Raw genomic sequence first — 13648 nt, forward strand, 5'->3', positions numbered from 1 at the left:
TTATGGTAAAGTGGCCAGATGGAAGCCACTTATCAGTAAAAAGCATATGACAGCCCGTATGTAGTTTGCCAAAAGGCACCTAAAGGACACTCAGACCATGAGAAACAAGATTCTCTAGTCTGATGAACGAATATTGAACTCTTTGCTTTGAATGCCAAGCCTCACTTTTGGAGGAAACCATCTCTACGGTAAAACCATCCCTACGGTAAAGCAAGGGGGTGGCAGCATCATGCTTTGGGGATGTTTTTCAGAGGCATGGACTGGGAGACCAGTCAGGATCGAGGGAAATATGAACGGAGCAAATTTCAGGGATCCTTGATGAAAACCTGCTCCAGAGCGCTCAGGACCTCAGACTAGGGCAAAGGTTCACCTTCCAACAGCACAATGACCCTAAGCACACAGCCAAGACAACACAGGATTGGCTTCGGGACAAGTCTCTGAATGTCCTTGAGTGGCCCGGCCAGAGCCTGGACTTGAACCCGATGCTCCCCATCCAACCTGACAGAGCTTGAGAGAATCTGCAGAGAAGAATGGGAGAAACTCCCCAAATACACATGTGTCAAGCTTGTAGCGTCATACCCAAGAAGACTCGAGGCTGTAATCGTTGCCTAAGGTGCTTCAATAAATTACTGAGTAAAGGGTCTGAATACTTATATAAATGTGATTTTTCAGATTAGTTTTTCTATAAATTTGACGGAATATCTAAATACCTGTATTTGCTTTGTCATTGTGGGGTATTGTGTGTAGACTGATGAGGGGGAAAAACAATTTAATCAATTTTAGAATAAGGCTGTAACGTAACAAAATGTGGGAAAAGTTCAATGGGTCTGATTACTTTCCGAATGCACTGTATCTGTGACCAACAGATGCATATATGTATTCCCATGTGAAATCCATAGATTAGGGCCTAATTAATTTCTTTAAATTGACTGATTTTCTTATTTGAACCGTAACTAAGTAAAATCTTTGAAAATGTTGCATGTTGCATTTATATTTTTTGTTCAGTGTACATTATACAATTTAAATACACTTATATGAGCTACTGTCAGACTGTCATTGCAATCGAAGGGCTCTTTCTGTTGGCAAACTGGCATTGCTCGACTCAATGTCAATTAAATATCCCTTCAGCAAAGCCTGCGTGATAATTGCCCTATTGCACACATCAAAGCATTCGTCATAGGCTGTGTTTTCTCAAGCAGTATAGAGATTGCTCAACACTTCATGTCTAATATAAGTGTCCATAGGTAGGAGCTTAGAGCACAAAGAGACTTCCAAGGTGAAGGTAAGTGCTAAGGAGAAACACTGGGTTTAGAATAGACAGGTTGTTTTCAAGCAATCTGGTGGCAAAAATGACTTGGTGTTTTTAATGTTAAAACTACTGTTTTCAGTAAAATGTTTTCAGTGTTAAACAACTTTGTGTTTGCAGTGTTAAAATGTATTTTCAATGTTAAAACCTCTTAAGGATCGGAAATGTGAAATGTGCCTAAAATAACATACCCAAATCTCTCTGCCTGTAGCTCAGGACCTGAAGCAATGAAATGCATATTCTTGACACCATTTGAAAGGAAACACTTTGAAGTTTGTGGAAATGTGAAATTAATGTAGGAGACTATAACACATTAGAGCTGGTAAAAGATGGCAGCAGTGTATGTGCAACGTTTACACTGATCCAAATAATCATTGAACTTCTGTTCAAAATGTTGTATCAAGACTGCCCAAATGTGTCTAATTGGTTTATTAATACATTTTCAAGTTCATAACTGTGCACTCTCCTCAAACAATAGCATGGCATTCTTTCACTGTAATAGCTACTTTAAATTGGGCAGTGCAGTTAGATGATCAATAATTTAAGCTTTCTGCCCATATCAGATATGTCTATGTCCTGGGAAATGTTCTTGTTACTTACAACCTCATGCTAATCACATTAGCCTACGGTAGCTCATCCGTCCCGTGAGGGGGACACCGATCCTGTATTAAACAACTTTGCGTTTACAGTTTTAAACAACATCAGTGTTGAACAACTTTGTTTTCATTGTTAAATAACATCACTGTCACACAACTTTGTTTTCAGTCTTAGCAACATCAGTGTTAAATATCTTTGTGTTTTCAGTGTTTAAATATGAATAATTGTCTTACAGGCACATAGGAAGCAATGGAGTACCTCTGTGTTGTCATTTTACTTTTCTCAGCTGTGGCTACACATGTGAGTAAATAGTCAAGAGAGAAATAGAGAATAATCCTGAAAAATATATGGGTGCAAATGCATTAGGTGTATTAATATTCAGCACGGCAGATCATGTACGTTATTAAATTGTGATTTACTTTGCCCAGGCTGACCCATGGAGACAATTGCAACAGGGAGACAGTCGATTCCTCCCATTTGGGGGACCTCAACAAAGTCCAGACAGACACCCTATGAGAGTAAGAAAAAAAGGTCAAAGAGATTTCCAAGAGATCCAAGAGACCTAATCAAAGTCAATCAAAATATAGAGAAAAACAGACAATTCTAGATTTGACTTTGTTTTCTTACTTAATGGTTATATCTGAAGCTCATATTATTTTCCTTTACTTTGTCAAGCCCAATGGTAGAGATCCCTGGATGAAGGATGGTTCCCTCCCTCCATTTGGGGGCCAGCCAATAGGTGGAGGAGGAGAGAACTCTAGACCAATCGGTGGAGGACCTATGTGGCAAGGATGGGATATGGGTGGAACTGGCAACCCAGGATGGGTATGATGGCCTTCTAATTTGATTAACAAATGTGATTTTCCCAAACTACTAATTCATTGTATCTACTAATAGTAATAGTTTTGATATTGTACTTTTTACTTGACTGAATTTATTTTGTGCAGCTCGACCAGGATCAAATGCCCCCTTGGTACCCAAACAGACCCTCTGGAGGCCCAGGAAGTGGGGACACTCAGCGACTAATGGGAGGGCCCGAGTCTGGAGGACCCCTCGACTACCCTGATCGGGATTATAAAAGGGTATGTCGTGTCTGGTTATTTTCTATTCTATTTATGTAATGTATTGCTTTTTCAATGTTTTTTCTTCTCATATGCTGTTTTTGTGGTCGTTTTATTACATTTACATTTACATTTAAGTCATTTGGCAGACGCTCTTATCCAGAGCGACTTACAAATTGGTGAATTCACCTTATGACATCCAGTGGAACAGCCACTTTACAATAGTGCATCTAAATCATTTAAGGGGGGGGTGAGAAGGATTACTTTATCCTATCCTAGGTATTCCTTAAAGAGGTGGGGTTTCAGGTGTCTCCGGAAGGTGGTGATTGACTCCGCTGTCCTGGCGTCGTGAGGGAGTTTGTTCCACCATTGGGGTGCCAGAGCAGCGAACAGGTTTGACTGGGCTGAGCGGGAACTGTACTTCCTCAGTGGTATGGAGGCGAGCAGGCCAGAGGTGGATGAACGCAGTGCCCTTGTTTGGGTGTAGGGCCTGATCAGAGCCTGGAGGTACTGCGGTGCCGTTCCCCTCACAGCTCCGTAGGCAAGCACCATGGTCTTGTAGCGGATGCGAGCTTCAACTGGAAGCCAGTGGAGAGAGCGGAGGAGCGGGGTGACGTGAGAGAACTTGGGAAGGTTGAACACCAGACGGGCTGCGGCGTTCTGGATGAGTTGTAGGGGTTTAATGGCACAGGCAGGGAGCCCAGCCAACAGCGAGTTGCAGTAATCCAGACGGGAGATGACAAGTGCCTGGATTAGGACCTGCGCCGCTTCCTGTGTGAGGCAGGGTCGTACTCTGCGGATGTTGTAGAGCATGAACCTACAGGAACGGGCCACCGCCTTGATGTTAGTTGAGAACGACAGGGTGTTGTCCAGGATCACGCCAAGGTTCTTAGCGCTCTGGGAGGAGGACACAATGGAGTTGTCAACCGTGATGGCGAGATCATGGAACGGGCAGTCCTTCCCCGGGAGGAAGAGCAGCTCCGTCTTGCCGAGGTTCAGCTTGAGGTGGTGATCCGTCATCCACACTGATATGTCTGCCAGACATGCAGAGATGCGATTCGCCACCTGGTCATCAGAAGGGGGAAAGGAGAAGATTAATTGTGTGTCGTCTGCATAGCAATGATAGGAGAGACCATGTGAGGTTATGACAGAGCCAAGTGACTTGGTGTATAGCGAGAATAGGAGAGGGCCTAGAACAGAGCCCTGGGGGACACCAGTGGTGAGAGCGCGTGGCGAGGAGACAGATTCTCGCCACGCCACCTGGTAGGAGCGACCTGTCAGGTAGGACGCAATCCAAGCGTGGGCCGCGCGGAGATGCCCAACTCGGAGAGGGTGGAGAGGAGGATCTGATGGTTCACAGTATCGAAGGCAGCCGATAGGTCTAGAAGGATGAGAGCAGAGGAGAGAGAGTTAGCTTTAGCAGTGCGGAGCGCCTCCGTGATACAGAGAAGAGCAGTCTCAGTTGAATGACTAGTCTTGAAACCTGACTGATTTGGATCAAGAAGGTCATTCTGAGAGAGATAGCGGGAGAGCTGGCCAAGGACGGCACGTTCAAGAGTTTTGGAGAGAAAAGAAAGAAGGGATACTGGTCTGTAGTTGTTGACATCGGAGGGATTGAGTGTAGGTTTTTCAGAAGGGGTGCAACTCTCGCTCTCTTGAAGACGGAAGGACGTAGCCAGCGGTCAGGGATGAGTTGATGAGCGAGGTGAGGTAAGGGAGAAGGTCTCCGGAAATGGTCTGGAGAAGAGAGGAGGGGATAGGGTCAAGCGGGCAGGCTGTTGGGCGGCCGGCCGTCACAAGAAGCGAGATTTCATCTGGAGAGAGAGGGAGAAAGAGGTCAGAGCACAGGGTAGGGCAGTGTGAGCAGAACCAGCGGTGTCGTTTGACTTAGCAAACGAGGATCGGATGTCGTCGACCTTCTTTTCAAAATGGTTGACGAAGTCATCTGCAGAGAGGGAGGAGGGGGGGGGGGGAGGGGGATTCAGGAGGGAGGAGAAGCTGGCAAAGAGCTTCCTAGGGTTAGAGGCAGATGCTTGGAATTTAGAGTGGTAGAAAGTGGCTTTAGCAGCAGAGACAGAGGAGGAAAATGTAGAGAGGAGGGAGTGAAAGGATGCCAGGTCCGCAGGGAGGCGAGTTTTCCTCCATTTCCGCTCGGCTGCCCGGAGCTCTGTTCTGTGAGCTCGCAATGAGTCATCGAGCCACGGAGCGGGAGGAGGAGGACCGAGCCGGCCTGGAGGATAGGGGACATAGAGAGTCAAAGGATGCAGAAAGGGAAGAGAGGAGGGTTGAGGAGGCAGAATCAGGAGATAGGTTGGAGAAGGTTTGAGCAGAGGGAAGAGATGATAGGATGGAAGAGGAGAGAGTAGCGGGGGAGAGAGAGCGAAGGTTGGGACGGCGCGATACCATCGAGTAGGGGCAGTGTGGGAAGTGTTGGATGAGAGCGAGAGGGAAAAGGATACAAGGTAGTGGTCGGAGACTTGGAGGGGAGTTGCAATGAGGTTAGTGGAAGAACAGCATCTAGTAAAGATGAGGTTGAGCGTATTGCCTGCCTTGTGAGTAGGGGGAGGTGAGAGGGTGAGGTCAAAAGAGGAGAGGAGTGGAAAGAAGGAGGCAGAGAGGAATGAGTCAAAGGTAGACGTGGGGAGGTTAAAGTCGCCCAGGACTGTGAGAGGTGAGCCGTCCTCAGGAAAGGAGCTTATCAAGGCATCATTGATGAACTCTCCGAGGGAACCTGGACGGCGATAAATGATAAGGATGTTAAGCTTGAAAGGGCTGGTAACTGTGACAGCATGGAATTCAAAGGAGGCGATAGACAGATGGGTAAGGGGAGAAAGAGAGAATGACCACTTGGGAGAGATGAGGATCCCGGTGCCACCACCCCGCTGACCAAAAGCTCTCGGGGTGTGCGAGAACACGTGGGCGGACGAAGAGAGAGCAGTAGGAGTAGCAGTGTTATCTGTGGTGATCCATGTTTCCGTCAGTGCCAAGAAGTCGAGGGACTGGAGGGAGGCATAGGCTGAGATGAACTCTGCCTTGTTGGCCGCAGATCGGCAGTTCCAGAGGCTACCGGAGACCTGGAACTCCACGTGGGTCGTGCGCGCTGGGACCACCAGATTAGGGTGGCCACGGCCACGCGGTGTGGAGCGTTTGTATGGTCTGTGCAGAGAGGAGAGAACAGGGATAGATAGACACATAGTTGACAGGCTACAGAAGAGGCTACGCTAATGCAAAGGAGATTGGAATGACAAGTGGACTACACGTCTCGAATGTTCAGAAAGTTAAGCTTACGTAGCAAGAATCTTATTGACTAAAATGATTGAAATGATACAGTACTGCTGGAGTAGGCTCGCTGGCAGTGGCTGCGTTGTTGACTTTGTAGGCTAGCTGGCAGTGGCTGCGTTGTTGACACTACACTAATCAAGTCGTTCCGTCGAGTGTAATAGTTTCTACAGTGCTGCTATTCGGGGGCTAGCTGGCTAGCTAGCAGTGTTGATTACGTTACGTTACGTTAAAAGAACGACAATAGCTGGCTAGCTAACCTAGAAAATCGCTCTAGACTACACAATTGTCTTAGATACAGAGACGGCTATGTAGCTAGCTAGCTACGATCAAACAAATCAAACCATTGTACTGTAATGAAGTGAAATGAAAATGTGATACTACCTGTGGAGCGAAGCGGAATGTTGACCGGGTTGTTGAAGTTCTATTCGGTAGACGTTGGCTAGCTGTTGGCTAGCTAGCTAGCAGTATCTCCTACGTTAAGGACGACAAATAGCTGGCTAGCTAACCTCGGTAAATTAAGATAATCACTCTAAGTCTACACACTCTAAACTACACAATTATCTTGGATACGAAGACAGCAAAGACAACTATGTAGCTAGCTAACACTACACTAATCGAGTCGTTCAGTTGAGTGTAATAGTTTCTACAGTGCTGGTATTCGGTGGACGTTAGCTAGCTGCTGGGCAGATAGCAGTGTAGACTACGTTAGGACGACGAAATACGATAATTACGCAATTATCTTTGATACAAAGACGGCTATGTAGCTAGCTAAGAAGAAATTGCTAAGATTAGACAAATCAAACCGTTGTACTATAATGAAATGTAATGAAAATGTAATGAAAAGTTATACTACCTGCGGACCGAAGTGTAGATGCGACCGCTCGCTCCAACCCGCTCCAACCCATTGCCATGATATACTCAGGTCTCATTTTGGAAAAGTGATTTGTAATCTCAATATGATCTCCTGAATAAATAAAGGATACAAATATAAAAGCTGTCAGTGATCCTCCATCAATTGAAAATCTATTGTTAATTAACATGTATAATATGATGCTCGCTCCTGGTCAAGAGAGAGGATGAAGGTCAATGGTGGAACCAGGGAACCATGAGAGGAGACCGAGGATCATCATCCCCTGCCGATCTTCCACCTGTGACCGTGAGTAAACGGTGTAATGGCAACCTCCATGCAACCTGCTATGAATACAATCACCGATTCCACTTAAGATGCTTAACTGATTGTAGAACTAGAATTTAATGTTTCTCTCTCTCTCTCAATAGAGATCTGACTTTGGGTATGCTCCCAATAGACCTGGACCGCACCCTGGCCAGGGCCCCCCTCGCGGGCCAGGGTCCCGATGGCGTAGACCTGCAGGGCCCCCAAGAGGAGGAAGACCCAACATGAGGAACCTTGATGCAAGGGTAAGACATTTTTTAAACTTTTATTTCAGACTATATTGGAAAGTACTAGCCTGGCGGTCCAGATTGTTTGTGTGTTAGCCAATGTATCCCTCCCTGTCTTTCTGTTGTTAAAAGCGCATAGATTATGGGACGCTGGCTAGGAGACGACAGAACTAATTTGCTTTGATATAATGAAGGGTGTTGTGTCTCTTTATCTCCCCAGCCTGACAGGAACCCCATCCGCCCCTCAGCTGTTCCATCTGGAGCAGCTGGACGGCCCCAGTTTGATGACACCTTCTTTGGAGGAAGACTGTTGCAACCTGAGATGGTGGTAGGTTGTTAATAGATCCTGGTAATGTCATAACCCCGGCATTAAGTTTAACGTAGACCAAATTAACTTATGTCCATTTTTTTTAAATGTTTTAGGGCAACAGAGAATTCATCCCCATCTTTCAGGTACAGTACCTTGGCCATTGGTAATTAATGTATGTCAATGAAGAACATCGCTCTGTGAATACAGACATGGATAATGAGATGTGTATCATTTATTGTTAAATATGTTGTTATTCCTTGTTATTCCTTGTTTATTCATTTAAAATTCTTCATGTTATGGTTCTTTTACAGGCTGACAATGTGACTTTACAGGTAAGATGATGTTTTTACTATCAAAAACTGAATGGATTTACATACTTAAAATCATATTGAAACAAAATGCTTTTTTTCTTTCCCAGAATGCAAGTGGTCTGCCCCTGAAAGAGGTAAATAATGAATTTGCCTGAATGATCTAAGATTAAATCAGGCTATAGAATTGTTATCATATATTATACATGCGTTAATTGTCCCAGTATCATACAGTGTATGTCGTCTATATCTGTTCATGTGGCGAACGTGTTTCCCTTTGTAGGGTGAGAACATTTTCCTGCTGCCAAAGGTAAGGAATTCACACAAACAATGATTTATTTTAGTATTATGATGGTTGGAGTACTGCATGATGGCATTGTGTAAAACAAATACTGTATTTTCTTTACTATCAGGGAGGACGAGGAACACCCCCACCAAGGGTATGCACTAGCCTCGCATTCCATGTTAGCTTCATTCTATGACTCGGAAGCATTGTAGGCAACATAGCAGGAAGTATGCCATTGTACTGTATATAACAGATAAGTAAACTGTAATATTTTTCACAGCAAGGACATAAAAGACCTCAAGAATTAGGGGTATGAAGAGATATTCCGTTTTAAATCATATTCTAGTACATTTTGCTGTGGATTTTGGTGTGAAGTGTGAATTTCTTGAAAGAACTTGAAAAGCAGTTGATATTTTTTCTGTGTCCCTGGTTTTGATAGTTTGGATACCCACACTCATCTGGTTTTCAGGTAAGTGTCCTAATGAATCTTTAAACTATTTTGTTATATATTTACAATGCTGAATAAATAGAAAACAAGTTGATTTGAAGATTTGAGAAATAGCAAAACATTTAGGTTTTTTTGTCTCAGTTCCAGCCTTACCTGAAGCTCATCTACAACCCCTCTGCTACAGTATGTATACATTTATGATTTAACATCAACAAAATACCACAATGCAAATACGTTAGGTGAGATTTTATCTTTTTTCTTAAATAAGAAATATACTTTACACATGTTTTAAATGTTTATCTGTTCTTTTCCCTGCAGAATAAAATCTCATTTGAATATGGGATAACAACCCTTGTAAGTATTGGCTGTTTACTAAACATCCTTCTTATTGAGATTTTAATATTCCCTTTCAGCTTTAGTGTCATCATGAATGAATATTGTCAAATGTAACAATATTGTTTATTTTTCAATCAAATGTCACTCACAATACCATCTAAAACATTATTTGAATCCTTCAACCTTTACCCCAAGCTCCCATCATTCATGAAGGTAAGAAATTACTAATGACATTGTTGTATCTGTATTCCTACAATAAAATAATGTATTTCCTTTCTTAAACCATGATATGATTGATCTATCTGCAGGCTGAAGAGACAAAGGGTTGGGAAGAGGAAGAAAAATAATATGGTGGATACAAGGTGTGTATATATATCCAAATGTATATGTATATATATCCACTTTGCCTAGGCATTTCCTTGCAATGCATCATCTATTTCTTTATCCTTTTCTGACTTCTTCTTCCCTGTTTACAGGGAGAAGAAGCCAAAGCCTTGCATCTGGATTGGAAACGTTGATTGGAATGAGATTACATTTTTGACATATTTTCATATCTATCTGGAGTACATTCAACTTTACAGTTTACATTTGGATATGTAGTTGCTAAATGTTTTCTTAAATACTAATACATTTCTTAGCTCATGAAACCAAACAAGCCTAACAATATTTGATTTTACTCATGGGTGTGGGGAGGTGGGCTTCTTTCTGTCCAGTAAGGTCATTTCTGGACAATATTTCTGTCCAATTAGGGGACACCTTTTGGCCCAAGAGCACCCCTAGTGGCAAGATATGTGTAGCCTCTTTAGAACCTATTTCTATTAACTATACAGTACATGGCAGGTGTTGGTGGAGGTTACTTCTGTGATATAATTTGACACTTTCTCAATCAATTGCTCTATAACATTCATTAAAACTTCCAGCATGCAAACTAAGAACTCTTGTTTTTGTGTGCATACAAAGTACAATTGACAACTGTGATTTTGCTTGATAATGGATTTATTTGTCATATTGTAACTGACAACATATCTTATATTAATATAGGAGTAGGAATTGATGTGCCGATCCCTGAAAATTAAACAAAAAAAATAAACACTTAAATGGAAGTACAGTATACTACTGATATGAATACATTTCAGGTGTTCAGTTGAATAAATGTTTCCTTCCTATAATAAAAACCTGGAAATGGCCCTAATGTTACCCTACCTCAATTTCATTTGACCCCACATGCAATTCTATGGCTCAAACAGGAAAGAGAAGTTGGGACGACCCTGTAAAAAAAAAAAATTCAGGATGACATTATCACAAGTACAACATATGTTTTATATCACATACTAAAATCTATATATACAATGTATACATACTATAATATATTATATATTATATTAGCATTGTTATAGTCATAGTAAAAGAAGTAGAGGTCATACCTCATCTACTCCAGGGTCAACTGTGTCTCCACGGTGATCTGGTGGAGGGTTGGCAGCCTCTGTCTGGAATCCTTTAGGCCATATCTATCAACAACACAAAAATACAGTTAGATATCACACAGCTCAGTCTACGTCAACATCCCTGACATAGAGGACACATTAATGTTATCCATATATGATTCAGACACAGTAGTAAGAGCTTACTTACCTTTCCTGGTGCCTGAGGTTGGGCAGCTTGCTGCAATTTTGAAAGTGTAATAATAATTATTAAGATACTCTGTCTGGCCTGTTGAATTTTCGAATTATACAATTATTGTTAGTTTAAAATGAAACTAAAATCATGAAATTATGACATACTATCGGTTCATTGTCTCTAATTTCCTTTCTGTTGAGAATATTTCACTGCACTTTAAACTGCCGCATTCAAATATTTTATTCTCCTGGAGCCGCAATGCTTATGCATAGGTTTCATTGAAATGAATAGGAGCGTCTCACACTCTGCAAAAGTCACTCATCTAGTGTAACAGGCCTGTATGAGGGGAAGGGAGAGTACACCCATGTAATGACCCCTCCTCACCTGTAGTGGGAGCTGTGTTTTCTGAGGGGTCTTCTCCAAGTTCAGCTGGTTCTGCCCGTTGTTCTGGTTAGGCTGGGGGTAGTTGGGGTAACCGTAAGACATGAAGTAGGGGTAGCCCTAGGGAAGATACACTTGTGAAAATGAATAGTCTTAAAGGATCAAAAAGTGTGATGATGATATGTTTGATATGCAAAACACATCAGGATCACACATTTAGCTTTTTAGTGCTCTATCTTGAAAACTTTACTGTTGACATGCCCGATTTGTGGGGACCATATCAACAGTGAACTACTAAGAAAATGCAACACAGAAATGGAGGGTAAAGTGATCCTTTAGTCTGAATAAAGAGTGTATATCATCTCTTACAGTGAATACAAGATGCACCTTGAGGAACAAATCACATTGAAAGAGGGAAACTCCACTGTACCTGCATTCCTGGTTGCTGGGGAAATGAAAATGATGGGTAGTATTGATGAAACTGGGGAACCCCCTTCAGGATAATAGAAAATAAATACAACTTCAACAAATACTGGAAAGACTTTGCCAATTAGTAGTGGATTACCTGACACATGGTATTTCATTGAATTACATTGAATTTGTATAAAAACATAGACAAACTGACTTCAGGAAAAAAATAAGTGTATTCATTAGTAGAGGCTGGGAAGCCTTTTGTCATTGGTATCCATCAAAAACATTGGTATTTCAATGAATTTGTGTGAAAACATACATAGACCAACTAACTGATCTGAAATGGTACAGTAGCCTACCTGTGCAGGGTTGTGTGGTTGCTGGGGGTTATTGGGGTTGTTGGGGTCCTGGGGGGCCCCAGGCTGCTCCTGTTGGGCATTGGCGTACAGTATGGGGGGCAGCTGGTTCCCCTGCATAGGGAACATCATCTGGGGGCCGAAAGGGCCTCCCATCTGGGGGTTAAAGTTCACCATCTGGGGGAGACCAAGTTCAGGCTGCTGCTGGATCACGTACTGGGGCATGAATGGAGACGCCTGAACAAACAAGGTTGGGTAAAAGATCTGTCTCTGACCTAAGATCATTTCAAAGCTTTGTGATGAGCAATTGAATGATCAATTCGGTTGATGTGCCAAAGCTGAAAATATGTGTAGTTAAAGGTGAAGTGGGAATGGAAACTGCTCACTGCAGACCATTTTGAACTATTATGCTGTCTGCAAATGTGGCTAATGATATCAATCTTCTTTATGTCTATAGCATTATCATGGCTAATGATTTCTACCTCGATTGCGTTAGATTGGATTGGTTCAGTACCTGCATTTGTGTTTGCCCAAAGCCTACACCTGTCAGGGCCAGTCCATTCAACCGCAGGATCTGTAAAGGATGGGTGAGCAAATCAGAAAATGTCTCTAACAAACGTTACTCCACATTGCATTGTATTTTACTACACATCAATTTGAAAGAAAAATCACGAACAACAAATGCAATGTCAAGTGTTGCAGACAAAAACATATGGGACAATTCAATGTACCTCATTGCTGTTACTTGCGAGGATTCCAATTTGCTGTTGGTATATCTTTAAAAAGCAACAAAAACAGTTTGTTATGATTCATTTTGAAGTGTAGCGCTATAAATAAAGGAATATTCAAGTAACGTGTGAAACTCACAGGAAGTGAAAGGCTAGCACCCAGAAGGCAGACCAAAACAGTTACAGTCTGCGGCTTCATGATATCCTACAATGAAGACAGAACAAATGTAGTTCATATCTGACATCTCAATACCATCTTGTAACCATCTTGAGCATGTTGTATGTGATGCATACTTAATTTTTTAAACTATTTTTGATGATACAAAAGCAATCCATGACAGTATTACCTTATCAGAGAACGTCAGCTTCAGCCTATCTTCTTTCTTTCCAGTGTGTTCTTTATATCTCTGTCCAGGCTACTGTGTCTCTCCTACTTTTAAACTATCTCTGTCTTCCCACTTGAGCTGTCATGTCCCAGACACACACAGACTATGGTCAATATGACGCACAGGCTCTTTGAGATGACATCACTCTCAGACTCAGACAGTTACGGTGCAGATATATGCAGCTGTATCATTATGGACTGACCATAAGTCAAAATGAATCTCATGCCTGGACATTATCTATCGTGTCATACACCAATTCTAATGTTATTGTCTAATATGTTGACTCTACAGTATATGACACAAAGTAGGTGGTTGAAAGGTGGATAACAGTCAACCCCTGTCCCATTATTTCAATGGGTATTCTGCCCCTACAGTATGTTCACAATATATAGAACATCTCCTATTATACATCACTTTCCCTATATTGCCAAAAG

At 42.4% G+C, this 13648-nt stretch overlaps 2 protein-coding genes across 3 annotated transcripts; one reads left to right on the top strand and one right to left on the bottom strand.

Moving 5' to 3' along the window:
* Positions 1 to 1264: 1264 nt before the first annotated feature.
* On the top strand, positions 1265 to 10301 carry LOC135506495 (basic salivary proline-rich protein 1-like). The gene is made up of 20 exons (XM_064925863.1): positions 1265 to 1282; positions 2139 to 2203; positions 2332 to 2421; positions 2579 to 2728; positions 2851 to 2985; positions 7316 to 7402; positions 7525 to 7665; positions 7868 to 7975; positions 8071 to 8100; positions 8269 to 8289; positions 8376 to 8402; positions 8549 to 8575; positions 8679 to 8705; positions 8832 to 8861; positions 8991 to 9020; positions 9141 to 9182; positions 9318 to 9353; positions 9531 to 9548; positions 9644 to 9697; positions 9812 to 10301. The coding sequence occupies exons 2-19, from the start codon at positions 2153 to 2155 to the stop codon at positions 9680 to 9682; spliced, it is 1089 nt and encodes a 362-aa protein (XP_064781935.1). The 5' UTR covers positions 1265 to 1282; positions 2139 to 2152; the 3' UTR covers positions 9683 to 9697; positions 9812 to 10301.
* A 37-nt stretch (positions 10302 to 10338) lies between these two features.
* odam (odontogenic, ameloblast associated) lies at positions 10339 to 13252 on the bottom strand. 2 transcript variants are annotated; one of them, XM_064925865.1, is made up of 11 exons: positions 13176 to 13252; positions 12968 to 13033; positions 12832 to 12876; positions 12615 to 12674; positions 12104 to 12337; positions 11764 to 11826; positions 11337 to 11408; positions 10968 to 10997; positions 10760 to 10843; positions 10539 to 10603; positions 10339 to 10400 (listed from the first exon to the last, which is right to left on the bottom strand). In XM_064925865.1, exons 2-10 carry the CDS (start codon positions 13025 to 13027, stop codon positions 10568 to 10570), a joined length of 684 nt encoding a protein of 227 aa, XP_064781937.1. In that variant the 5' UTR covers positions 13028 to 13033; positions 13176 to 13252; the 3' UTR covers positions 10339 to 10400; positions 10539 to 10567. The 2 variants fall into 2 exon arrangements, with proteins under 2 accessions (XP_064781937.1, XP_064781936.1); XM_064925864.1 differs by having other exon boundaries at positions 11337 to 11453.
* Between the last annotated feature and the right edge of the window lie 396 nt (positions 13253 to 13648).

This window comes from Oncorhynchus masou, chromosome 20, assembly GCF_036934945.1.
Source record: "Oncorhynchus masou masou isolate Uvic2021 chromosome 20, UVic_Omas_1.1, whole genome shotgun sequence".
NCBI lineage: Eukaryota > Metazoa > Chordata > Actinopteri > Salmoniformes > Salmonidae > Oncorhynchus > Oncorhynchus masou.